This window comes from Fonsecaea pedrosoi, assembly GCF_000835455.1.
Source record: "Fonsecaea pedrosoi CBS 271.37 unplaced genomic scaffold supercont1.1, whole genome shotgun sequence".
Taxonomy (NCBI): domain Eukaryota; kingdom Fungi; phylum Ascomycota; class Eurotiomycetes; order Chaetothyriales; family Herpotrichiellaceae; genus Fonsecaea; species Fonsecaea pedrosoi.
In genome coordinates, this window is record NW_013550615.1 from 501022 (window position 1) to 526679 (window position 25658).

The following is a 25658-nucleotide window of genomic DNA, read 5'->3' on the forward strand; positions in this document are numbered from 1 at the left end:
GACCATGTCGATCCATGCATGTACAAAGGACGAGATTGGTTGTAGAGGTGGAAGGAGGATCGTGGAGACAAGACACAATGTATCATGGTTCGGCAGTCTCTCAGATTCGGTGTCATTTGCACCGACGCGGCTGATAGACACGGAGGGGAGGGTGGCCTTGTTACGGAGATTCTCAAGACACCCCCATGGCTTTATACACCGCTGCAATATAAGCCCTGGCCTTGTCCGAGCCCAGTCCAACATTTTCCATCTTGTTCATGACGTACGAAATGGTCAGCTTGCGGTCCAGGTCCATCACCGCCATCGAACCACCGTATCCGCCCCAGGTACATACTTTTCCCGTAGGCAGCCAGTCAATCCAGGTACCTTTGGTTGGTAGAGCGAAACCAATGCCCCAGCGGATGGGTGCTCCAAAGGCAAGCACGTGGTCCATCCCATTTGACTGTTCTTGGAAGATGAGGTCGATGGTCTCTGGGGATATAAACTGTTTGCCGTCGACCTGGCCATTCATAGAGATGACGGATAAGATGCGGTTGACCCCATGGGCGTTGCTGTGCCCGTTCCCCGCCCCGATTTCTGCTTTTCTGAACGGCTCACTGTTTGCAAACTCGGCTCTCATGGCCGGGTTGGTCATGACTCGAAACCCGATCGAGGCAGGGTCGGAGGCAGGGGGTCCTGCTGGTGGCGGCGGGATGACATTCGACCTGCGGGTTTCGTCTCTACCTGAACATCCCAGCTGGAAATCAGCACCGAGGGAAGCGGCAATATCTTCGGCGATGAATTGTTTGAGTGATTTCCCTGTTACTCGCCGGACAATCTCGGCGACCAAGTAGCCTTGGGTGAATGAATGATAGCCAGAAGCCGTACCAGGTACCCACCACGGTGCCTGCTCAGCCAACAGTGCGGTGACTTTGGCTGAGTCGCAAATGTCCTCCACGGTCAAAGGAGTGTCGAAGCCAGCCACGCCAGAAGTGTGAGAGAGGACGTGGCGGATCTCAATGTCTTGCTTCCCATTCGCCGCAAACTCTGGCCAGTACTTGGCTACTTTGTCATTCACGCCGAGCAAACCTCGATCGACAAGGATGAGGACAGCTAGAGCGGCGACCGTTTTGGTGGTTGAGAAGAGGTTGGTGATGGTATCCTTTTCCCACGGCCGCTTTTGGTCCTGGTCGGCGTAGCCACCCCAGATATTAACCACATCTTTTCCGTCCCAATTGACGGCCAGAGATGCTCCCAGCTCTTCGCCCGAGTCAATGTATCTCTGCAGCAGGTCTTGGACCTCGCGAAACTTCTCATCGCAATGTCCTTGGACGGCGGGCATGGTGGCAAGTGTATCTTCCCGTTCTGACTAGGAGCGGAGAGGCAGGCGGTAAAAAGGTGTAGATTCGCAGGACGGCGAGAGGTGGTTTTGTAGGGACCATGACGACTCGTTGTGGGAGGCCCCATCTCAGGTGAGTTGATGGGGTCATTTGTACGGGCAGACGGGGTAGCTTGAGCTGTTCTCTCATGTGGGACTGGGAGATCTATCAGCCCAAGGCCTCGATCGCGGGGTAGAAGGTAAAGGTCAAGTAGAGCGAGCGGCAGAAAGACCCCTGACACATTAAATGTGTACAAAAAGACACACACATTTACGTACGCGGGTTTCCACTCGAGATATATCGAGGACGTTATCTATCAATGGCAGGCTAGACAGAGCCAACATTCACTTCGAGAATGGCACTCCCCAGCCTAGGTTACCTTGACCACCTGATCAGTCCTATTCCGGTGGGACGATATAGAGTAGCAGGACAATGGTAATTGAGCAGCGTCATGTTCGCTGGTGCGCCCGCGCCCCTATCATTCCCTCGACTTGGGCCTATCAATCTCCGTCCATCTGGGAATGCGACACGTCTCGCACTTTTCCAACGCCGGCATACTATCCGGGTTGATGTGGAGCCAAACCTCGCCTTCGCCCGATCTCTGCAGTTTCTCCCAGTAACGCCTCCTCGCGCCGGGGGTCAGCCGTTTGCGCGCCTCGTGCTGGACCCGCAGCCGCACCGCCGTCCATTTCTGGTGCGGCCGGTGCTCGGTCGGCAGCTCATCCAGAGAGGGGAGGTCCAGAAACTTCTTCGGACTCATCCGCCTCAGGAAGGGTTGCTCGCAGTGCACTTCCTTGGGCATGACGCGGGATAGGAACTCGAGAGACGCGTCGATGTTGACATCAATGGCACGGACGGGGTCGATGGTCGTCTTCATCAGGTAGCTGGCCAGGTGCGGGTACAGGATGCAAAAGTCCGATTGGGAGATGTGCACGGTCCCACGGACGGTCATTAGCCACGCTGGGTGGCCCGTCTCCAGGGCCTCCGTGATCACTGCCTTTGCCACGTCGAAGTTGTCAGGCCAGTACATGAATGCCTCGGAGTTGATCCCCAGAAGCGGAACGCGAATGCGGCTCTCCCGCTCCTCGGAAGTAGGGCGCACCGGCATCCCCCAGATATCGTAGATGATTCCCTGAGTGATGTATTTGTATCTGTGTTTCTGTCGCAGGACCTCCACCGTCGTCGTCGCTCCAAACGAGTGCCCTACCATGGTGACGGCCTCGGTGAAGAATCGATCTTTCCAGGATGACCAGTCAATGCCGTCCAGACCGACTCTTGAGGCACCAATCGCGGGCTTGACCCTCAGGTTCCTCGCAGCAACTTTGTCACCATCACCGGCACAGATCTCTTGCATAACCTGATAGGCTTCGTCAATCTCCGCCAGCCGCAGATCAATTTGAGCGTTGCGTAGTTCATGGTCTACCTGGTGGCCGGGAGTGGTGTCGTACTTGTCGGTTTTCGCAAAGATGAAGTCAACCGTATCGTAGGACCTCTTGGTATTCTTTTCCTTGTGCTCCACATTTCCGTTGACTTCTGTACAATGCCGACTTCCTGGTCCGTGGTCGGAGTGATTGATGTGAGTTCTCGGCCCGCTTCCATCCCGATGCTCGAGCGCGACTACCACAAAGCCATGACTTGCAAATTCTCCACAGACGGAAGAGTAGCACGTCCTCGTCCCTCCCAGCCCATGGCTGAAGATGATGAGAGGAAACTTGGGCTTTTCTGGGCCTTGATCAGGTGGTTTCCCTTCGATATCCACCGCCTTTCGGCTACCTGTCGACGCTTCTCCGGGTGGAGGCCAATGCTCCGCCAGTCTTGCATTTTTATAGGCCGGGATCTTCGTATACCACGTTGTACAGAAGAAGAAGGCCATCATCAGGTGCTCTGGAAGCGCAGCGAAACGTCCATATCCGCGGCTCGTCTGATCTCTTGGTCGAGTCAGCCATGTCGGACGAAACCTTTGCATTGCGGTTGGAGTATCGACATTGTACTTGACATTGAGATGGGCGGGATAATAGATTGTCATCAACACCGTCTCGAGAGCAAGCGCGGGAACACCATGGCGCTTGATGTTCGAGAAGGTCCTAGGGCTCTTAGCAGGCACTTCGATGTCGATTATGCCAACCTCATAGGGGCCAGCGTAATGCGGGAGTTTGCCATAGAAGGGAACCTTATCCCTCACACCCTTTGGCGGTCTTGCCTTGGGCTTCTGTTTGTGAGGAACTCCCTGGGGTCTCGTCTTATGATGCCTTGGATGGCCGAGAACAAAGTCCGGAAAGATGGACTCAGCAGGCATCACGGCGGGGATACACGGCACTCGTTGTTTTGGACCTGGTCGATCTCTGTCATGTCGGGGTTGTCACTGCTTCACATTGAGGCGGAGATGGGTAGGTCATAAGCGTCTTTTGCAGGACTGAGATGGAGAGTTTCCAGTGTCTCGCATCCTGGCTGCAACAAACACATGTGCGAGATGCTGCTGAATAAGTCGAAGCGATTGAGGAGGTGAAGCATTGACGGGAAACTCGGAGCCAATGACATCACGGTCGGGGAAATCATGCCTGGCACGTGCTGTGGCTATACTGTCCCAAAGAGGAAACAGTTGTCGCGTCCAAAGCAACAATCAGCCGTTATATAATATACATGCGTTTTGGGTAACAGCGGGGGCCAATGCATCTGTGCTGACAAGGCATTTCATAGCCGCCGGACCCTCCCTTGTTTCTCCCCCGGACTTGAAGGGCTCTGACTTGGCTCGCTTGAAGCGTTGGAGCCACTCCCATGAACGAAACTCGGTTGACACCCATACCCTCAAGATCTAGCTGCCTCGTGTTGCAAAACACTAGCCCTGCAGTGGGTTGGGGTCTCAGCCGGTAAACCATGATTAAAGCCATATGGCCTGCCGTAGAACGTATAGGAGTGCTCCTTACCGCCTAACTGCCCGCTATCCAACCTATGGCAAGGGAGGGGCGCGATTCCAAGGGTCCCGAGGTTGAGCACCAGCAACTTTCCAGAGATATGTCAGGATGGGACTGACGGCGCCTTTCGCACCAAGAAATTGTGGCTTTGATGTTGATATGTAACCCCAATCTCAAATGTGCTGTGAATGGTCTCCATGAACATCTCGGATCCAGAAAACCGTCTCGGTTCTCGGTACCGAAGCTTCGACAGACATGGCGAGCATAACCGAAGGCTTCCTGTTGAACATGGCAGCCATGTCTTCAGAGAATCGCAAGTGGACCATTGAATTGGAGTAACTCTACAGCTGGAGTGACTGAGTTGGCCAATCCCTGGCGAGTCATCAGTCAGGTGTAGGGCGTGATTGAGATATTTGAGCAGGCCAATATGTGCTTCCAAGCGTCGAAGACTGGGTGGAGATATCCTCTAGCCCTATGAGTGAGCTCTCGAGATTTTTGCGAGCCGCCTGGACAGACTTGGAAGTCTGGGGTAGCTCCGCCAGGCATTTGAGAAGAGTGCCATTCAAGTATTTGTAGGCCTCTAATTTGATCTTCCCCTGCCGGTACTGTTTGCTGACGGCTTTCACCATGAGCTGGGCCGCAGCAACGACATAATGCGGAAAGGGGTCGAAAGCGATGAACGATGCAGTTGTCGTCTGGTCCGAATTTGAACTCTGCATCCCCGTGCCCGCTCCCGTTTTCTGGGTTCCACCAACGGTAAATTGGGATTCTAGACCAAATTTCAACGCGTTGAAGACCCCATGTTCAGCTTCCAGTTTTGTTTCCGACAGTCGCGAGAGCAGGTCATTCCGTTCTGCGACTTCGAGCGCGTCGACAAGGATTAGAATTCCCATGTAATGGTGCAGCATGAGTTCATACCAATTTAGTTTCTCCACTTGACCGAGGAATGGGAGGCGTCGTTCGCAGTCATTGAGAAGTGGTCCGAAAGTGACTCGAAACATCTCGATGGCTTCAGTGCATGATGTCCAAGCCCGAAGCACCTTCTCATCTTCGGCACCTTCTCTGAGTGCTTCTTTCAATATAGAAATCATCTTCCACACGTACATCTTAGCCGCAGCGGCAGCGGCTATGGCTTGTAAGACCTCGTCTGATGTCATCGAAAAAGGATTTCGTCGCCATTCCCCTGTCCTCGTGTGGAAGGATCCAGCGCCCATTCGCAGCGTTCGCCAACAAGATTCGGTTTCTGCGCCATGCAATCCTGATGTAAGGGTTGATCTCAGATTCATTGTCAGCGCAGAAGACGTGTCAAACGTCAAGGCCGCCCAGTACGCTCGGGCTTCAGTCCGCAAAAAGGCATCTGACAGTTTCGAGCTGGTTACCGGGTTTGCCAGGAGTTCTGCCTCTTGCACCACCATGGATCCACTGAATTGGCAGTTGCGCTGGCCTTCACGCAGTCGTTGGATCTGTTGTAATGCGGCTTGGACACAGAGCGGCCCCGACAAACCGTCCATCTCCTCTTCTTCTGATATCCCCACCGGGACGGGTGTCGTGGAGAAGAGAAACAGTGTCAAAGCGGACCGATAAGACACACGATTGACCACCTTCAACATGTCCCTGCGTGATCTGCGCCAGAATTCTCTGACAATGTGTTCTGGCAGGATATCCGCTCGTTCGGCCGGCGGAATAAGGTGGAACCATCGTGCTGCATACGATCGTTTAGCATGTTTCAACGATTGATCAATTTGGTCCCATCTTTGTTGTGAGCGACTGGGTGACTGCACACTACTTAGTCGATTCCGTGCTACCCAATCACCAAAGATAGACTCGTCAAGTTCGGAAAAGCATCTACCTGGAGGGTAGATGATGCTACACTTGGGGTCAGCCCTGACGAAGTTAGCGTGATGACATCTTTGAAAACTCCCGCGGGACATACACCAATGCGCATGCATGCCTCCCAATCCAGAATCCGAGAACATTGTCGAAACAGCTTTCATATATCCGCTCCAGCCAGTCACCGACCGATGTGGTTGTACATTCGAAAGGTGGAGTCAGCGGAACATAGGAAGCGGAAGAGGCAGCCAAGTTGGACGACTCGGTGGAGAGGCTTTTGAAGCCTTGTTAGTGATCCTGCTGCATTAAAGGCTGACGTATACGCACCGAATTTGGTCTGGGGCAGTTTGAGAAGTAGACTCGGCGGGAGGGATCCACGCATCGTTTTCCACGTCGCGCTGTCGAACTTCAGGAGACAACGACGATTGCTCAGAAGATGCCGTCGTCAAGGGCGGACTGCGGGTTTTCCGCAAGCCTCGAGCACCGAGCTTTTTGGCATTGTTCATCCACTGATAAACAGCATGTGAGCATTTCTGGTCTTGTTCGCTCTTCTTCGGGGGTTACACCGATATGACACATATGCGATAGTCCAAAGAAGCACATCTTGATTCACGGCGTACCTCAAAAGTACATGGTCGTTTCCGGCGCCTGCATCTCGAGCAGGACCCCGACCAGTCCGGCTTCCCAGGCCCGGCGCCGATCCGAGCAGCATCGCAGGCCAGGCGAGACTGGCGACAAGCATCACAACTGGAGAATTGTGTCCTCCGAGGCGTTTGATCAACGGCACTCTGCATCCTCGATATGATGAATGACGGAGTCGGTGGAGAGAAAGACCGCAGGGCTGAAAGCGAAAAAAAGGTGCCGTAAAGGTAGTCAGTAAGGATGGGGCCAATCAAGATCCAACCCCGGGAGTAACAGCTACTGGGAGGCAAGATGTAGCACTAGCCGCGGCAGTGATGCCTCGGGGAGATTCGCGAGGCGGGAGGACGGCAAAAGAGGATAGTCTCGCAACGCCGCGGTCAGTCGTTGTCCCTCTATCACTGATTTTTTTGGTTTGGAAGAGTGCAGACCACAAAGGAACGATGCGTGAGCCGACCGACATGTCAGCTGGCTGTTCTGCTCTGTTAGTGAGTATGGCGGGCAGAATCAAATCATCGCGTACCTGATCAGCTACAATTTTTCGGGTGGCGTCTTACGTGTCTTTCTGCTCTCCCGTAGCGCGGCGTTGCTGCTGACTCAATACTTCGCCGTATCGCCGACTGATATGAAATAGTCATTTTGTGGCCCATCTGCTATAACTATACCTATATTATAATCTGATGACACTACCATGTGTCGTCCCTCTGACAGCTCTCAATAAATTGGCGCGTCTGGTCCCACAAGTCTCCCACGACACTCGCCAAACCCGAGCACTCGCCGCCCGGTGGCATCTTCACACCACGCGGAGAGGATCACAGAATCGCCGTCTTCGAGATATCCAAGGTTCCCACCTCCCTCCAGGGCGATCGGCTGACTGGCGTGCTGTGTGGCCTCAAAGAGACAGCCCAGCTCGAACTTCTTGCCCGTCTTCTCGTCCTTGCCGTCGCCCGAGACGGTACCCGTGCCCATTAGATCACCGGTGCGCAGACCGCAGTTTGCCGACGCATGATGGGTGATCTGTTGGTAAGGGGTCCAGTATAGGTAGCGCAGATTGCTCGTGCAGATCTGGTGTCGTTTTCCGTCTCGCTCAAGGGATGCTGCGAGTTTGATGTTAAATGTGCCGTGCTCCACGTCCTTGAATCGCAGGTGCTCCAGCGGCTGGATCTCGTGCTTGGGCGCACATTGAAATGCCTTTAACGCGTCGAGCGTGATGACCCAAGGGGAGATTGTGGTACCGAAGGACTTCGAGTTGAACGGCCCCAAGGGCGGCATCTCGAAGATCTGGATGTCCCGACTCGACCAGTCGTTCAACAGCACAAAGCCAAAGATGTGGTCTGGCGCGTCGTCCACTTTGATTTTCTCGCCGTAAGGGACTGGTTTGGACACGATGTATCCCATTTCCAGCTCGAAATCGATTAACTGAGACAGTCCGTAAGTGGGCTCCTTTGTCCCCGCTTTCCAGTACACGCCTCTGGGTCGACGGACCAGGGATGGCGATGGAATGACGCTGGATGCTCGGCCGTTGTAGGCTGAGGGTGCATGATAGAAGTTCTCGGGGACTTTGCTGTTGGTTATAGGCATGCACTTAAGGATACGTTTAGCAACAAGAAAATTGCCTTGGGGACAACAGCCCGTTGTTGCGCAGCTACTTACGTTAGTGCAATGCTCAAGCGAGCAGAAAAAGTCCGTGTACTCGGGAATGGCCACGGGCAGATGCATTTTCACCTCTGCCAGCTTATGCAGGCAGGAGTCTGGAACCTTGTCATCTTTGCGGGCAGAGATGATCTGGTCGCGAACGGTGGTTCTCGTCTTTGCTGGGAGTGCCGCAAAGGTATTCAAGGTCGCCTATCAACCGATTAGAGCCTTGACAATGTTTCTGTTCGCAGACCACAGGAACAAGTAGTCGACGATGCTGCTGCTGATGTGACATTGGTATTCCATGCAATGGGCAATCACTCTCTGCATACCTGACAAAGGGCATCGGCCACTGAGGCGTCCTTGAAGAAACCTGATTGACTGAGTGCGCGAAGATCCAGAGCAAAGTCGCCAATAGCCGTCGCACAGCGTGGCCGTGGATCTTCTTTTGTCGAGAAGACCCCGAAAGGGATGTTGTCCAAAGTGAAGGGCGAGTCTGCAGAGATGTTGGATACCAAGCTCATTTTGTCTTCCTTTTGTCTCTCCTTTTGCTGGGAACCTCAATCGTCGTCGTGCTATTCCAGGACCGTCTCAAGATTGTGTCTGACTCTCCGAGTGCCGAGAAAGATCTTCCTTATATAACTTTTCAGACGTTTGCCAAAAACATTGCTGCCCTTCTCCATTCAATCGATCCAGGGAGTAGGTGTCCCGTGCATGGGCTAAGGCCCTCCCACACCGACATTCGCCGCCCCCAATCGTATGAAAGGCCCCCTCTGCTCCGTGGTGTAAGCCCGCCTTACGCAGAGTGTGGAGCAGCCAATCGAACTGTACGAGGGAGGAGGAGGAAGGGGAGAGCGTCGGTTCCGAGAGCCTACATTTTCGCATGACTTCCGATGGTGTTGTAGGGGCAAAGGAAACGTTTGTCAAACCTTCGCAACCGATGAAGAGGAGGGAGCCTGCTTGGTTCTCCGTACGCTTTCGGCCTTTCGCTTCCTCGGTTCGAGTATTGCTGATTGACTGGGTGCTCTGGCCGTGGCACAGAAAAAGGGCACTCTACAGCAGAGACTGCTCGACGGGACTTTGTGCGAATCAAATGTGTAGGACAGTCACGCGGATAAAGATACACACAAATGAAGTTGGTCCGAGGGGTCAACGAGCACCCAAAAGGTACCACACGGAGCTCAATCATTTCAACCTCAAACATATCATCGTTAGATGTGTCACAACCAACTGTGTGATCCAGGAAACGTGCACTACATCTTTCCTAGGTCGAGATTTGCTGTAAATGAACTTGCCAGTTCCATTGCGCCCGCAGAACAGCCAACCCTCCACTCTGCGTTTCCACCGTGCGCCCTCTTCCTCGATCGTTCCTATCAGTCGAGTTCACGAATTGAGTGGGCCAAGTCTCGGGGACAGGATTGAGGTGGTCATCCGCCCCAGTCGGAAGAACTGTACTTTCTTGGATCTGAGCCATTGTGTCTTCATCAGGTTCCTCAAAAGTCCACCACATGCCAAAGTGCCCATCAGCATCTCGTGTGGCGGCGGCCGCGTTGGCATTATGGGAAACCCATTTGTCATAAGCAGCGCAGCGGGCCAGATGGTACTGGTAAACTGCTCTGTTGAAACCCGCAGTTTTGTGAGTTGCTATGAAAGCCTCTTCTTGTGGCCACAATGGCCGACAGAATTCAGACAGATGGTGAAAGAAGATGCCTTTGAAGGTCTGACCATCTTGACTGCAATACCCGTTGTGGTCGCAAAATTCTTCGAGTATTCCTGCACGGCCCAAACCACTCCAGTTTGGACGTGAGTATGGCCACCCAGTTGCTCGTATCACACTGTCCACAAGTGCATGACCATCATCCAAGTAGCTTCGAGCGCCGGTAGCTAGCCACAGACCACGACTGGCAGACAACACCACACCTTGGTTGTAGGTATACACCATGGGATTGAGTTCGTCGCAATTTCCAGTGCCCGGGTCGATGGTCCCATTGGGATATCGGCGCCATCCGGTGACGTGGAACCCGTCTTGATAAAGACCGGACCTGGGATTGCGCATCCGGCTATTCATAAGCCATTTGTAACTCTTGATGGCGTTTTCCAGATACGCAGGATCGTGAGGCTTAGCGAAGTCTGTCCCGCCTTGGACGAAATATGGCGAAGTGTTGTTGTCGCCGGGATGATAGAGGTACATAGCAATGCTAGCCGCAGCAAACAGTTCATTCGTGATGGCGTTCTTGTAAGGCGTCAAATATGGATTCCAATTCATGCCGCCCCCGCAAAGAGATTCACCCCATCCCACAGATGCCAGGTCGTAAAATATCCGGGCACGGTGAGCGGCCATCGGGCTGATCTGAAGACCATGCCACCCGGTGCCCGAATCGCCACGCCTTCCCGACTGTAGAAAATCCCAGTGTTTCAAAGTGTACATTTCTGCAAATTTCAGGTTCTCGATCCAGCCGAGAACAACCCAGAGCATGTCATCGTAAGCTTGATTTCGTAAACCAAAAGCATTCTCGCCAAAATAGAAGACGGTCGTGTGCGCGTAATATCGATCTACGATGTTTTGCCAGGAGAGCATATCAGAGCAGGTGGCTGTGGAAGACGCATCCAACGAGGAGACAATGCTAGCGAGGGTGGCCGAGATGTGTGTGCCCATGACAGCAGAAGTCCAGTCGATGGCATCTGGCCACGTTCCGGTGAAGATGTCGAAATAAGAATCTTGCATGACGTCCAAGGCATTCAACATGTCACCAAGGACTCCTGGCACGGTATCTTTCCATAGCGGGATCCCTTCTCCTCCTCTTGTCTCGGGGGTCAGCAGGTCCTGGCTTGAGAGACCATCAGAGTGACCGTTGTATTCTCCATGTCCACCTCTTTCAATCGTTCCGCCGCACGCAAGCCAGGCGTTTTGGAAGAGGATATGTAGCAAGACTATGACGCGCATTTTTGGTTCGTGGTGTTGAAAAGCATGATCGCCTAGGGAAACCTGGTCAACTGAATGACGAACGCATAAAGATAAACGAGATGCTGAAGGCCAGAGAAAAAGCGCATCTCCATCAATCCGACGAGACACAGGTACGAGGAGAAGGCCTTGTGATCATGGTCATGGGGAAAGAAAGAAGAATCAGGGAGATGGTGGTCTTCAGCGTGACCAACAGAATTCTGTCTTGGGTCTGGTGTAATGCCAGTCGGTCAGCATTTGTGGAGGCCAAGATTGGTTGCCCCTCAGCCTCTGTTCGTGTAAGCGCGGGATCAGAGTTTGATGGTAGAGATGCAATCGAAGTTGTTCCAGGCCCCTGCAGGAACTGAGGGTTGCATGCAGCCGACGGACGAGGGCGAATTCGAGAAGCACGTCATCCATTGGGCATCCACGTCCATCCGGTCGCCATCTTGTAGCGGTCAAGGGGGGAGAGGTTTGTAAGGGTGTAAGGGATGGCACGGATGGATATGAGGGACTCGTTCCCCTCGTTTGCTCCTCCCCGCAGTCAATTGCTGCCAAACACGCCCCAAACCCCCCTACCATTCGATCAACGCTGATACTTCTAACAGGGACTGAAAACATGATCAAACTCGTACTGCCAAATTGCTTTCTTGGTCTATTTTATTATCCTGGGGCCCAGAAACCCCTTAACCCTCCGCGCACTTCTAAAGCAGGTCTAATGACCACCTCACTTTTGCCCATTGGCGACAATACCCCTCCTTTGCCTCTTGGTTCGCCTTCGCCCAGTACAAAGTTTTCTATCCCCGTTTCATCAGCGAGTGAAGTTGTCCAAAGGCGCCTCATGCTTGATCTCCTCCCAAACCTTGTCAATTCCTTCAGTAGCCTTGCTGCTCAGAGGGCCCTTTTCAAGCCCTGTCAACGTTTGGTCAAGCTGCTCAACTGTACTCGCACCCACGATAATGGCATCCCCATATTCTGGCTTCAACGGGCTGTTGTAAGTGACCCAGCGATAGGCAAGCTCGGCTCGCGAACAACCTTCGTCATTGGCGATCTGTTCCCACTTGGAAAGAGCCTCGAGATAGGATGGCTTCATGTACATCTGTCGGTACATGCCCCCGAGAGCATCTTCGGCAAAGCGGCCCACGCCGTCTTTGATCTGCTGGGCAGTTTTGGTAAGAAATCCTCCGGCCAAAGGTGAATATGCGTAGAATGCGATGCCCAATTTCCGCAGCGTGGGGAAGAGCTCAGTCTCCTGTCGACGAGCCACCGGAGAGTAGTTCCCCTGGTAAACGGTGGGGAGGACATAGCCATTGGCTTTGGAGATGTCGTAGACCTTTTGGACATCAGCTGCAGAGTAGTTGGACAGGCCAAATCGCTTGAACACCCCAGTCTTGTAGACCTCGTTGACGCCCGCAAGAGTTTCCTCAAGAGGTACGGCCGCGTCGGGGCTGTGGATGTAGAAGATGTCGACCTGCTTGACACCCAATTTCTCTATGCTCTGCTTAGCCGAGTTGACAATGTTTTCCTTGGTTGCCCAGCCCGTCTGCCATCCTCCCTGCCACTTGGTATCGATGGTAAATTTCTCTCCTGCTTTGACCTCGCCGAGACGTTTTTCTGATTCACCATATAGCTGAGCAGTGTCAAGGACAGTGCAGCCATGGGCCAAGAGAGTAGAGAATGACTTGTTGAGATAGTCTTCAGCAATCCATGGCTCACGATTGCCAACTGCTGCGGTGCCGAACACAACTTTGAGACCTTGGGGCGCCATGTCGAGTGTCGATTTAGTGAGCTGCTTCCTGCTTTCTCTCGGGGTCGACTGGGGGGGCAATGGTGATTGTTGGAGTTCTCAAATGTACTCGTCCTTTTGAAGTTGCCGGCTCTACAGTGTGGGGAGCGGTAGAAACTTAGAGAAACAGGAGATAGAAATCAGGCTGAATTTCTAGGGGAAAAGTGACGTCAATCGGCTTCCGCTCTCTTAGTCCTTTCGTATCAGAGAAGTTCTCGATCTTGTAGCGTGTCTCTGTGCGAGATGTCCCTTTTATATCTTCACGTTGGTCTTGATGCATTCGCAGCTGTGCCCGTGTGGATTGCGCCATTGCGAAGTGCCGTGGTTGACGATTTGTCATCAGACACCCTGATAACAATCAATGGGCACAGTCGGAGATCTGGGTGGTACACAGTAGGTCCATCTATGGAAATAGCAAACCCCACCAGAGAACTCGAAAGGGAGATTATTCGTTTTCTGGTAGTCGTGGTCTACCTCAGCGGCGGACTTGCGGCCGGTTGCGGGCTCGTATTTCCTTAGCTCCCCCAGTGTTTCATGCACAGTGGTTGGAGATGTTGGTGGTTGGCGGCTCGCCGACGGATGAATTCATTCGACCGACCTTTATGCCGGCGTTTAGTGGGCGAGTCAGCGTCGTCACCACCTCAGATGGCGGGCTTAGGATTAGCCTCGTATAATTTATCTGTTGAGAGACCCTCGAGAATCGACCGAGTTTCGTTGCCGTACCCCAGGATTTGAAATCGGTGTCAAACTTGCTCTGCTAAGAAATCCTTGAGGTCAACTTCCATCGTTGAGAAAGCATCTTCCCGCGTGATCTCCGCGGAACATAACTTCCACCTGTTGCGGTCGCTCTACGTTCACTGCCTCGACTGCTGGTTTTGGAGGCTCGGAGTGAGGCTGGAACCCCCCATGTAGCTGGTCGCCAAACAGACTGTGAGAATTTCAACCATGGATCATCCGTCGACGGGGTAACCTGCTGTGAACAAGACGTTGTAATCTGAGGGACCAAGAAGCGCGGATATGGGAGCCTGGAAATAACCACGGGATATTTCAATCGAGGTAGTCGAGGACGAGCTGATGAATTGTATTTGTTATTAAAAGTGAAGGCTCTTCGATGCAGAATCCTTGGTAGCTCTAACCACGAAAGGTTCTTCGTTTGCATCTTGCACTCCGGGGTCTCTGAATTTGAAAAGAAAAGAAAAATAAAAATCAAATGCAAGACAACCGACTCCCAGAACAACCCGATCGATGCTGAAGCCGAAATTCCCTACCGTGCCCATCGGCAACTGAATACCCACAAGTATGCGGCAATCTCAAAAACGTAGAAAGAAAATTCGTGCCTGGTCGACAGTGACAGTGGCCCACAGTAGTTTGGATCCAAGGGCCTTTTACCGCACCTGTGAATAGATGAAATAGCCTCGTGCCAGAGCGTTAATGCCCCGGCCTGTCCCTGGCAATTTGGGAAGAGTCTGCAGGCCTAACTGACAGGGGTTTAGGTCCGAAGTGTGAAGGGTTTCCGTGCTGATCTGGGGGAAGTCGAGAAAGGCCAAACTGGTTGAGTGGATCTCGAACTGGAGGTTGAAGGCATGTGCTAGTGGCTCCAAGGTCTCTCAGCCACGACCCAGAAAGTGTCCGAGATGTTCTGTTGCCGTTTGGAAGATTTGTTTCTCTTGCGCCATTGTCCACATCATCACTAATAAATGATCCTGGCGACGATATACTGCGTCGGTGAAATGTATCTCGAATAAAGGTTTCGAAACTCGGTAGTGCACACGGTTTTGAAGTCGTCGGGTACGTGACAATCGCCTCTTGTTGGGTGTTGTTGGAGCCGCTGTGCGTTACAACCTGGGCTGCAGAAGGGACGGTCGGTGGAGTTCCTCCTTCACTATTATGGTCAGAGATATTGTCATCGTCATATTCCTCGGCGCGGTGGCCTTTCCGACCAACCGTCATGTGGTGCCAATGGACACGACACGCGAGCTCAGTCTTGTCTAGACGGTTGGCGATATGCTTGTAAGGAACCTTCTGGCCCTGTGTCCGGCTCCGGAATAGAAAGGATTCCTGCTAAACATCAGTGTTGGGGGGTAAGAAGTAGAGCCATCAAGCGGACCTCTTCATCCGTCCAGCTGCGTATGAGTTTGCCTTGACGAATTTTGTCCCTCCGCGATGGATTGCGAGACTTCTGCATCCGCGGAGACCGCGAGGCTGATCTACCTTCAGGTGAAGGGAGGACAGGAGGTGCCATCGAAAGGACTGGAGATCGTTCTGTCGATAGAGGGAGCTACAAGACAGTTTTGTAAGTTGTAGGTAGATGTATTGAAGTATTGGCACCCAAACAGCGAATCCCCCGCTTCCAGAAGAGAGTCAAGGTTGGAAAAGGGCGTACAGGCGAGAGTGTGAATCTCTGGCATTCCAGCATCCGCGCTCAATTCCGTGTTATATGGCTTCCAACGAGCAGAATATTGCCTCCAGTCTGCCTCCCCGAGACGCGAAGGCAGACTGATGTTGGCTTTGCAGTTATGTGGCCAGATAAAGACCTTGTAAGAGTGGAGTTATTGGCTTCTGTCAAGCCAGGTGTAGGATGTTTCGATCACTCTGGGCAGAGGAATAGCCGCTGGTACCGATGCAAGTGGGCTTGCACATGAGCTTTAGGGCAGCCGGACCCTCTAGGCGTGCATATAGAGAGGGTCGCAAGTGCATGGGGCATGGGCAATGGGGTTCATGCAGCCAAAGAGATGAGCTGACGGTAGAGTGGTCTTCGGACAGACTCTTACCCTGCCTGATCTATACCCGCGGCGGGACGAGAGCACCGCTTCCCCAACCAGCGCCATGATCGAAAAGAGGAAACATCTCCCAATGCTAAAGAGCATAAGAATCTGGAGGCGGGGCGCTTCTTGCAGGCTTCCAGGACCTCTGGCACACGGTCCACGTCGCTCTCGGACAGATTTGCCCACCAAAACCAAAGCCACCTACCCATTCGTACATATGGTCGCTCAAGCACATGTGAAATACTGTGAGATAATGGAGGTCAGAGGATCAACCCAACCCTAGGGTCATTGACCCATTGGGTGCTGAGATTCTGCCTTGGAGAAAGTGTTGGCGAATGATATTAGGCCGTGCGTGGCCCAACAAGCGCCAGAGCATCTGGGCGGTTAATTCTCCGTTGCAATGCCACCAGACTGGGGCCAAAACGACAGGGAATGAAGGCAAAAGTCAGAGACCTCAAAAATGGTCAACTAATGGTGCCGTTGACTATTGAAGGTCGCCTTGCCGTGCAGGAGGTCTTGCAGGGGAGAATATATCAGACCTGAGTGAGGATCCGCAAAGTCCCTCCAAGACAGGGATTGCCGCACGCCATTGATTGCGCTCTCGGGCGATTGCTTGGTCTTTTGGATTCCGGGGAACCCTCATGCCCTGAGACCCTATGGTGATTGAGCTTGGGCTGCAAGTGTGTACCCGTCTCTTCACACCTATTTGACTGGCTCTAGAGACTTGGAAGTTTATTTGACGCTCTCGGAAATCGAGTTCCACCGGGAGGATAGTCGTTCGCTACCAGCCGAAGGCGTTTTGTTTCCTTAGTAGGAGCGTGCAACAAGTCAAAACTTTCACCATGGCTAGGAAGATTGCTGTTGCAATTGCTTTAGGGTGTTGTCGTGACATGCAGACTCGCAATACATTCAAGGGTTGGTGGAGATGCATGCACAGGTCGCTAAACGGGTGATAGCAGTAAAGGGTCGAAACCCCCGGCCACCTAAAACAAGCCTAATAGACTAGAGAAGGCCACACCCGGCTCCCCGGAAGGATCGTGAATCCGACCGCAAAGGGTAATGCTGTGGGGGCCGGCGAGATCCCTAGACAGTACGAGGTACGGGGTAGTATGCCAATATACTCAGCGGCGAATCTTGACTTCAACAAAGTCCATTTCCGTTTCCAACACTAAAGCCTCGCTGCTTCAGCCTGAGCCATCCTGAGCAGCATTCACACGTGACTGATAATGACGTCGCCCAGTCTGAGCAGTCAAGCCGACATCCAAGAACTGAGCCAAAGGCCCATTTTCCGGCCCTCGCCTATAGTTACCATTCCATTGATATCTAAAACTAGGCTCCAGCAAGACTTGAGAGTCGTCCCATCGGAGGTTTCATTAACCGCACGATGTAACCGTTCGTTGCTGCACATTGGAGTCCAGGCTGCCGACGAAAACTTGTCACGCCGCGCCTGAGTGCACGGGCAATACCCCGGATGCAGGTAGCATTGTGCATGACTAAGCGACGCGTGTTGCCACGTGATACAGAGCGACCTCTCGCCATTGCTTCCTCATTAAACCACGCCTACGATCTGACGACCAATTGATGCCTCTTCCGATCTGCTTAGTTCCTTTTTTTGTTACAAACGTTCAAGAGTCTTACACCACCAGTCTTTCAGGATTACATTCTGAAGCAGGGGCGGGCGGTGAGCCAGACTCTTCTGCTTGTCACGGGATGAGTCTGAGGGGACGCTTGAACCGAGGCCAGACATCCCTTATATTATGGATGTTGGTCAGATAGATCATTCAAATGCGATAACTGGACCTTCGGTCGACTACTTATCACAGAAATGGGCGGGTCCATAGTTTCCCTGCCAAATCAAGACAGAAATACCTGAAGAAGGTCCTTTCACATATCGCTTCCACAGGTTCGGATATCTCTGATTGTTTCTTCCAGTGATCATGCCCAGTTCTTCGTCCTATTCTGTCTAGTTTCGGCGTTTCATCTCATCAACGACTTTGAAAGCCACCTTAGCCAGTCGTGGCTCCGACAACCCTTTGCGAGTGGAGAGCTTGTATAGGTGTCCTTGCGCAGGAACATCAGATTCGTTGTCTGGATTGTAGAGCTGTTCAGGACTAGACATCAGAGGTCACGGCGCAGCTGGAGGGTTTCCAGATCGAAGGTTTCTTGTCCAGACTCAAGTCTACGTGAAGCGCTGTTGCAGAGTCCGGTAGAATGGTCGTCGAAAGGTACAACATAAATGACCGGCGCCCGAGCAAATTGGGTCAACCATCTTCTTGGCTTGTTCGCTGAGTAACCACTGATAGTGAGGATCAATGCAAGGCCGTGTTCGACCAGATTGGCCATATAGCCGCATTGTATTTCGAAAATCTTTCAGAAAAAGCAATCGATGTAGGTTTCGCGGCTCGGGACAGGCTTCTGTTTGTGTTGTTCTTCTTGGTAATCGTCTTATACCTGATCATACAGGATCCGGTCGGTACATCGGCTCGATTCGAGCGGAAAGCGCAGAGTTTTGCCAGAATACCCATTATAAGATCTGAGTGCTCCCGGGTTCTCCGACAGGTCTACGCCCAACACATCATCTTCGGCGTTCTTTGTAACTCCGTATGGCAACCGTTTTTCTCCCTGTATCTCTGGACCAATAAAGATAAACTGTCACTCCTCCAAGAAGTTTACTCGCGACTAGCTGCTGAAGGAGAGAATCTTCAACACAATTGGAAGGTGTCTACATTGAAGATATTGGACTAGCTTGACGAAAAGGTAGACGTGGGGAAGCTCATGGATGACTTGATCGATCAAGCTGTCAGAGCCACCGAGCCATTGTTGGACGATCATCAACTCCACCCACTCAGAGTTGAATTAAAGGCCATGTTCGATAATGCGATAAAATTAACTCGAACAGCCCAGTGTGATCGATTACTGGTATGTGTTGAGATTACCCCATCTTTGAACGACCGTAACGGGTGGAAAGAATATTCCAGCGAGGAGTTTGAAGTGGCCCCCAGTTGCCAATGTCTCCTCCCTCGGATGTACATCTTGGAATACTGTTTGTAAGTCCAAAAATATTGCGCAAGAGTGAGAGGCTGGCACGAGCGGCGACAGTGACAAAGTTAATCACAGCCACAGCAGGCAGAGTAGAGTTTGAGGTAATTCAAGTTGGAGTTGCGCTGTTCCCAGACACCGGCATCTTCCAGGAATATTCATGGCAAAGGGAGGAGGCCCAGTACAAGTACAAATGGGACAGGGTTAGGGATTTTGCTTTTCCGGGCTCGCCGCTAGAGCCATCTAAGATGTGGTCTCGGCAGGGAACACAAGAAGGCAACTAAGAAAGGGGCGGGAATCCTTGGATGTGGGCATTCACAGCACGGAAGATCAATCGGCGGGCCAACTTGGGCCAGGATTGCACCAGCAGATTGAGCATTTTTGTGACATTTTTGTCAAGGTAATATCAAAAGACGCAGAAGTCGTGATTTCTAGGCATGGGAAGTGTGCAGAACCAATGCCCTGTCGCCGTCTGAGATATAGTTTATGAGAGAGAGGGAGCCCTGCGCTACTGAAAACGTGGGGAGGGTGGTCATAGGTTTCTGCCGGAAACGAACGTGTCCCTGCCCGGATGTCTTGGAACATCTGCTCACCAAGTCCCCCATTGGCTCCAGAATGGAGTCTACTGTAGGACATAGTCATGTGGCGCTACATAAATCTCGAAAGCGCGGGACCCAATGTCGAAAAATTTTGAGCGCTCAGTTCCGCAGATTCTATTCTAACCAATCTCAAGTCACTTTCGACTAGTGTATTCTGAGCTAAGTCGTGAGCGAGAAGGTTTCAAAAGTAGCCAGCTTATCGAGGCTGCAGCCGCTCGCGAATAAAGAGAAAGGAGCAAGACTTTGAGATACCATTTCTACGGTGTGAACCTCAAGTGACCCGCAAATGACCCGCAAATGGGAGCGTCAACGGCGTGATATCGAACTATACCCAGGCCAGCCAATCGGAGAAGTCAAGCCTACGATGAGTTCCAGTCGCTTAGATGGAGACCCATTATGCTATACGGAGCTCTGCGTCGATATCTGAGATTCCAGGCGCTTGGCACAATGGCTGAGTTAGTTGAGATCCGTTATCTACCAAGTTCTCCATCCTTATCGTCCATGTTTAGTCATTCCATTCTACCCATCTTGCTACGCCAAGCCATCAGCATTCTCTAACTACCTCGTACACTCAAGGTAAGTCATCGTCTTAACACCCAAAGCCTTGGCAGTGACGATGACGCATACTGGTATAGCAGGCAGCTGCTACACGACAAGGAGGAACAGTTGTCCTCTTAAGACATCTATTGTTACAGAATGCGTCTCGAGTGACACTGACTATGAGCTTGCCTGCGTCCAAACCTGTCCGGAGAGAACAGTATATTCCGGACCAGGGACTGGGTACCACACCGTCGGATCGTCCAACACCGCCGAGTTCAATAGTGGGTGTTCGGTGAACCTAATAAAGCGTGAATATGCCCAGCATCTGAATGTCTCGATTTTTTCTCGAGCTTTATCCGTCAGTTCCGATGAAAAGCCTCCCCAACGATATGGTTGTTCGATCCCACTTCCTCTGACTTTATCATACTCTTCTAGTTCCGAAACCCAGGAAACAGAGTGGATGTTTGCGTTCGGTAGCCTGTTAGGTCACTGGAGCTTCAGCGGCGACCTGTGGTCTGACAACCAATGCTCACGTTACATACCGTCATATATATAAGTCAGTTGTAGCTCGTCGACGGCGGTTGAGCTTGGTCTTTCCACCACCGAACGGTATTCACGCACATATCAAAATAAAAGGCCGTCAGATGACTCGCTTCTCTTACCTCAGCCTCGTCGCGGCGTCGTTGCTGACTTCGCGGGCCGTGTCGCTGGACGTCCTCTCCTCTGCTGCGGACGGGTCGTTGACCTTCACAATCACTGGGGCCAACTATAGCGTGCAGGATGAGGACTTTTCGACAGGGATTTACTATGTCCCACCGTTAAGTCAATCTGCGCCGGTCGCCACATTCGAGTCGTCTGGCTTGAGCGGCATCGTCGAGACCAACACCTATATGCCATTCACAGTCATTGTGACCAACGCCACCACCCTGACTGGGGATGTCCTCGAAGAAATCGTGACCACGTATTCGGAGGATGACGTCTTTACTCCGGGTTTCCTGCAAGGTGCGATCTTCTTGCCTTCTCTGCCCTTTGATCGGCGCTTGTATACTTGCTGGGCCGAGATCCTCAGCTGTTGACCGATATACTCAGGTGTCCAGATCATTACAACCGGCGAGGCTTCGTGGGAACAGTCGGCGACCGCCTACCTTGCCACGCTGGAGCCCAAGCTGCTGCTCCTCCCGTCCACCGTAACTCGTCAAGACTCTAGCACGGAGTCATCTCCCAAGCCATTCGTCATCGCCTCTGTGCCCGCGGGCGACGACACCACGCCACCAGGACCATACCTCGGCACGCTCGCGGCTGGTGGTACCTTAACACTGCGCAAAGTCTACGCTATGTTTTCCGACTACCAAGAAGCTATGATGAGCGGCGTTACCGAGAACGATGACGGCTCCTTCTCCCAGGTCACGGCATTCAACCCGGCCCAGTTCTCCGCCCTGATTCCGTTCCCCTCGAAGCTGTACTCGTCCTTAATGGACCGCGATCAGTACCCCCTGGCGGGGCTGCGGTTCAGTCTGAAGGACCTCATGCCCGTACGAGGAGTTGTCCTCACAGGTGGCAGTCGTGCATACGCTAAGCTGTACGACACTCCTGCCAACGAGACCGCTCCGGCCATCGACAGACTACTCAACCTCGGTGCCGTTTTGGTCGGTATGGCGAAGCTATCGACCTTTGCGTATGGCTCATGGCCCTACCAAAACATGGATTATTCGGTACGTTCTCTAGGCTACGATTGGAATGAAGGGCAAGTAATCCAATTGACGTGAATATCTAGTATTCTTGGAACATTCGTGCTGATGGCTGGCTGGGTTTGTCAGCATCGAGTTTCGGCTCAGCCGCTAGCATCGCGGCCTACGATGCTCTGGACTTTTCCGTTGGCAGTGACACAACTGGAAGCGTGCGGAACCCGGCCGATCGTGTCGGGGTCTATGGGTAAGAAAAATACTAGCTTCTTTCTCTGTCACCGATACGTGGTATACGATTACTGACTTGACATGCAAAGAATCCGGCCCTCGTGGGGAGCGATAGATTTGACCACCGTTATCCCCAGCGCCACGTCTATGGACTCTCTCGGCGTTCTCGCGAGATCTCCCGCGATTTTGACCCAGGTCTTGAGCGCGTGGGAAACGGTCGAAGATGGTCCACTGGAGCGTGGTGACTTTACTCTGCCGAAGAAGATCTTCTTCCCCTCTGAGTTTTTCCCCGTTAACAATTCGGCCGCCCAGACCGTCATCGATAACTGGCTTGCCAATATGACGGAAGCTCTAGACATGGAGATTGAGGAACAAAATGTCACGACCTTGTTCCGCGAGACCATCAACCAGAACGATACCCTGGCTACCTATACAGCTGACTTTGGTTCCTTGACCCGCTATGACAACTGGAACTTGTTCGGTGAGAAGTTTGTTGCTGACTACGAGGAGCGTTTCAATAACCGTACCCCGGCCGCCGATAACCAGGTCCTCATCGCCTGGCGCCAGGCTCGTACATATCCAGAGTACCGCAAACAGTGGAATGAGGATCGCATGGCGACGTTCGGTGACTTTGTAAACACCAAGGTCATCCCGTACAGCAACGAGACTTGCACCGAAGGGTTCTGGGTCTACCACATCTCTGACACGGGCGGCGGTGTCCCCGAATACCGTGATGTGCTCAACTACGACTACTTTCCCCCCTTCCTACCCATGCGCGCCGCCTCGATAGCTCCGTACGCGAAGCTTGTCGATGTGACCGTGCCCATTGGAAAGATCACCTACGATAGTTTGATTTCTCTGGTACGTTACCCGTACAATTGTACTCATGTCTCATCACCCCTGACATAATTGATCATCCTGGCTGACCCGTGTCTTTCGTCCGTCTATAGCGTGAGGAAGAACTCATCATCACTCTGAACTTCGTGGCTCACCGTGGCTGCGACGCGGTGCTCCTCAAATTCCTCAACCTGTGCGAGGCCCGCGGCTTCTGCAACCCGGTCAAGACGGGACCTACTGCATGGTAAAAGAAGGGAGAGTACCTGTGTTGAGGGTGGCTTACGGTATTCGCACACCAGCTATATACACCACCGGGCCGATACATTTCTTAATACAAAGTGTAGACATTTGGGTTTGAAAAGCAAATATCTCTATGTATAGACCGAGATATAGTTTCACATAGATTAGAAGTCAACTCTAATATCATATTAAACTCCTTCTGATTGAGTTCAACCGATTTTAATGCATATATCGATTGTACTGATCTGCTCACCCAACAGAGAGGATGTTGAACGTGTCAACCACTAGGCCAACATTAGGTCTGTTGGCAGCACTGCACAGCCTTCCCACGAGACGAACCATGTGTTTCGTCTTTCCCCACGAGCGCCCTTGATATCCGATCTTTACCATTCTCCCACTGTCAGGTAGGGGAAAATGCTGCGGCCATTTCTCCCATCTCGGCGAGATGCTTTGGCCACGATCTTCAAATTCGAGGGTGAAGCTAGTATCCATGCGAATGCTCGCACACATGAAGGTCAAGTCCGTATTGAAGACTCGCAACAATGGAAACCTCCTCGTCACTAGATCCGACGTCGCCCGTTGCTTTTTGGGGGGTTTGATTCCCCCGATTTTCCGCAGTGGCTGCATGACACGAGATCCGCATCCCCAGCGACTTGACCAAATTACCGAGCTTGCGCGGGGTTGCGTCCCAAGGCTTCTCGCCGTCTAGGATTGTGTTCTTCAAGATAGCTTGCCCCAGCACTCATCGAAGATGGTCGATCTAATTGAAACCCTGGGACGTCGATTCATGTTCGCGCCAGTTTCCCTGGGGTGATTCCGAGCTCATTGTCGACGGTCTTGGGAGGTCAGGATATCGGCTGGGGGAATCGACAGGATGTATTTCACAGCTGCTGCGTTCTGGTGCGGGAAATGGAGATGTCTGTCACAAATAAATGGTGCTCCGCTAATATTATAGACGAGTCAGAGGACATTGACAGGCGTTTATCTCCTTTGGCAGATCTTTACCAGTAGACATGGTGGAAGAACAGCAGAATTCGAGGCCAGTACGAACGTACTCAGCACAAGGATACTCTCTACTAGGTAGGTACGCAGAGCGGCTTAAAAGCAGCAACCAGCAGCGCCTCTTTCGAAGCCCCAAGCTATAGCAAGCGTGGTGCGCGGCCAGCCACGCACCGCGCTGGCAAGCCAAGACATTCAGCCTCAGCGTTGCTCCTCTCCCGTCGAGCCGCGTTTCAACCGTCGCAGGCAGCCTCAATTCACACTTCAGGACCAATTCCCCCTCCCCGAAAGCAATATTGGGTTGTTGGACTGGGTTCTGCTACTCTCGATTCACAAGGGACCTAGATTTGCAGGATCACACTCTGTCACTCTGCCATTTCTCGGGGTCCGAGCCTGAATCGATAGTCACTCTGCTCTCTCTGGCCATGTCGATTCGCCAACGATGAACATGAATATCTTCCGCATCCTGGGCGATGTGTCCCATACCGCCTCCAAATGTATCCTCATCTGGGCCATCCATTCCAACAAGAGTGCCGAAGGTCAGATTCATCACACAGTCTGAGCGCCCCTCACTGAACAAGTCAAACTAACGAGCCCGCAGGCGTCTCTTTGCTGACCCAAATCCTCTATATTGCCGTCTTCGTCACCCGTTATCTCGACCTGTTCTGGGTCCCGCCGTCTGCATCATGGTGGAATTTCATTCTCAAGAACTTCTATATCTGGTCTTCAATTTATATCATCATCTTGATGACTCGAGTCTTTGCGCGGACCCGCGAGCGAGAAAAGGCCTGGAAATGGGGTGCTTATGCCACCGCAGCATCAATGCTTGCTGCTCCTCTGGTCTGCTTGACCTTTAACGGACCGCGCCGGACGACTTTTACCGAAGTCCTGTGGACATTTTCCATTATCCTTGAATCCGTCTGCGTTCTCCCGCAGCTTCTCCTCCTCCGACAGACCACCGTCCCGACTGTCATTGACTCTTTCTACCTCGTCACTCTAGGCTCCTACCGAGCATTCTATCTTCTCAATTGGATCTACCGGGCTTTCACGCCGTCGAAACCTGATGCCATTTCGGTCATCTTTGGCATTGTTCAAACTGCGTTCTATATAGACTTCGCGTGGGTCTATTGGACGAGGCAAAGAGTCAAGCTGCGAGGCGGTGGCATCGTCGATGCAGAGGACTTGCGGAAAGGCTGGTTGGTCAACAGGGTCATCAACCCTACCCGACCAACACCGGAACAGGACACAGAAGCTGGTGACGACGAGAACAATGAGAACCCTCAGCAACCGAAGGTCAACCGCTGGGGTCCACGAGGCATATCTATCTCGGCGGACGACACATTACAGGACCATGATAAGGGCAAACGGGCATCAAAGTCGTCGAACCCCGAAGCCAATCCGATGCTGGAAGATGACACTTTTGTGGACGACGAGGATGACGTCCCTAGGCTAGATGAGCCCGGAAACAAGGTGTTGAACAGTGGCGAAGATTGGCGCGAGGATTCGTCGTCACGGCTGTAAAGCATTTCTATGTATAACATGGACTCTTTCTTTTCTGTCGCCATGTTTTAGCAGACTTGTGGGATTTTGATCTATACATAGCCGAGGGGGTTGCATGCTCAATC

At 52.5% G+C, this 25658-nt stretch overlaps 8 protein-coding genes across 8 annotated transcripts; 2 read left to right on the top strand and 6 right to left on the bottom strand.

Moving 5' to 3' along the window:
- Nucleotides 1–172: 172 nt before the first annotated feature.
- Nucleotides 173–1321, bottom strand: Z517_00162 (uncharacterized protein; the record flags this gene model as incomplete). The annotated part of the gene is made up of 1 exon (XM_013433128.1): nucleotides 173–1321. The coding sequence occupies one exon, from the start codon at nucleotides 1319–1321 to the stop codon at nucleotides 173–175; it is 1149 nt and encodes a 382-aa protein (XP_013288582.1).
- Nucleotides 1322–1836: 515 nt separating this feature from the next.
- On the bottom strand, nucleotides 1837–3654 carry Z517_00163 (uncharacterized protein; the record flags this gene model as incomplete). The annotated part of the gene is made up of 1 exon (XM_013433129.1): nucleotides 1837–3654. One exon carries the CDS (start codon nucleotides 3652–3654, stop codon nucleotides 1837–1839), a length of 1818 nt encoding a protein of 605 aa, XP_013288583.1.
- A 999-nt stretch (nucleotides 3655–4653) lies between these two features.
- On the bottom strand, nucleotides 4654–6606 carry Z517_00164 (uncharacterized protein; the record flags this gene model as incomplete). Its single annotated transcript, XM_013433130.1, has 3 exons — nucleotides 4654–6154; nucleotides 6204–6374; nucleotides 6428–6606. The coding sequence occupies 3 exons, from the start codon at nucleotides 6604–6606 to the stop codon at nucleotides 4654–4656; spliced, it is 1851 nt and encodes a 616-aa protein (XP_013288584.1).
- Nucleotides 6607–7453: 847 nt separating this feature from the next.
- Nucleotides 7454–8898, bottom strand: Z517_00165 (fumarylacetoacetase; the record flags this gene model as incomplete). The annotated part of the gene is made up of 3 exons (XM_013433131.1): nucleotides 7454–8323; nucleotides 8393–8584; nucleotides 8707–8898. The coding sequence occupies 3 exons, from the start codon at nucleotides 8896–8898 to the stop codon at nucleotides 7454–7456; spliced, it is 1254 nt and encodes a 417-aa protein (XP_013288585.1).
- A 740-nt stretch (nucleotides 8899–9638) lies between these two features.
- Nucleotides 9639–11318, bottom strand: Z517_00166 (uncharacterized protein; the record flags this gene model as incomplete). Its single annotated transcript, XM_013433132.1, has 1 exon — nucleotides 9639–11318. The coding sequence occupies one exon, from the start codon at nucleotides 11316–11318 to the stop codon at nucleotides 9639–9641; it is 1680 nt and encodes a 559-aa protein (XP_013288586.1).
- Nucleotides 11319–12126: 808 nt separating this feature from the next.
- Z517_00167 (uncharacterized protein) lies at nucleotides 12127–13083 on the bottom strand (the record flags this gene model as incomplete). The annotated part of the gene is made up of 1 exon (XM_013433133.1): nucleotides 12127–13083. The coding sequence occupies one exon, from the start codon at nucleotides 13081–13083 to the stop codon at nucleotides 12127–12129; it is 957 nt and encodes a 318-aa protein (XP_013288587.1).
- A 7605-nt stretch (nucleotides 13084–20688) lies between these two features.
- Nucleotides 20689–23042, top strand: Z517_00168 (uncharacterized protein; the record flags this gene model as incomplete). Its single annotated transcript, XM_013433134.1, has 5 exons — nucleotides 20689–21046; nucleotides 21134–21756; nucleotides 21819–21976; nucleotides 22047–22818; nucleotides 22908–23042. 5 exons carry the CDS (start codon nucleotides 20689–20691, stop codon nucleotides 23040–23042), a joined length of 2046 nt encoding a protein of 681 aa, XP_013288588.1.
- Nucleotides 23043–24475: 1433 nt separating this feature from the next.
- Z517_00169 (uncharacterized protein) lies at nucleotides 24476–25554 on the top strand (the record flags this gene model as incomplete). The annotated part of the gene is made up of 2 exons (XM_013433135.1): nucleotides 24476–24572; nucleotides 24635–25554. The coding sequence occupies 2 exons, from the start codon at nucleotides 24476–24478 to the stop codon at nucleotides 25552–25554; spliced, it is 1017 nt and encodes a 338-aa protein (XP_013288589.1).
- Between the last annotated feature and the right edge of the window lie 104 nt (nucleotides 25555–25658).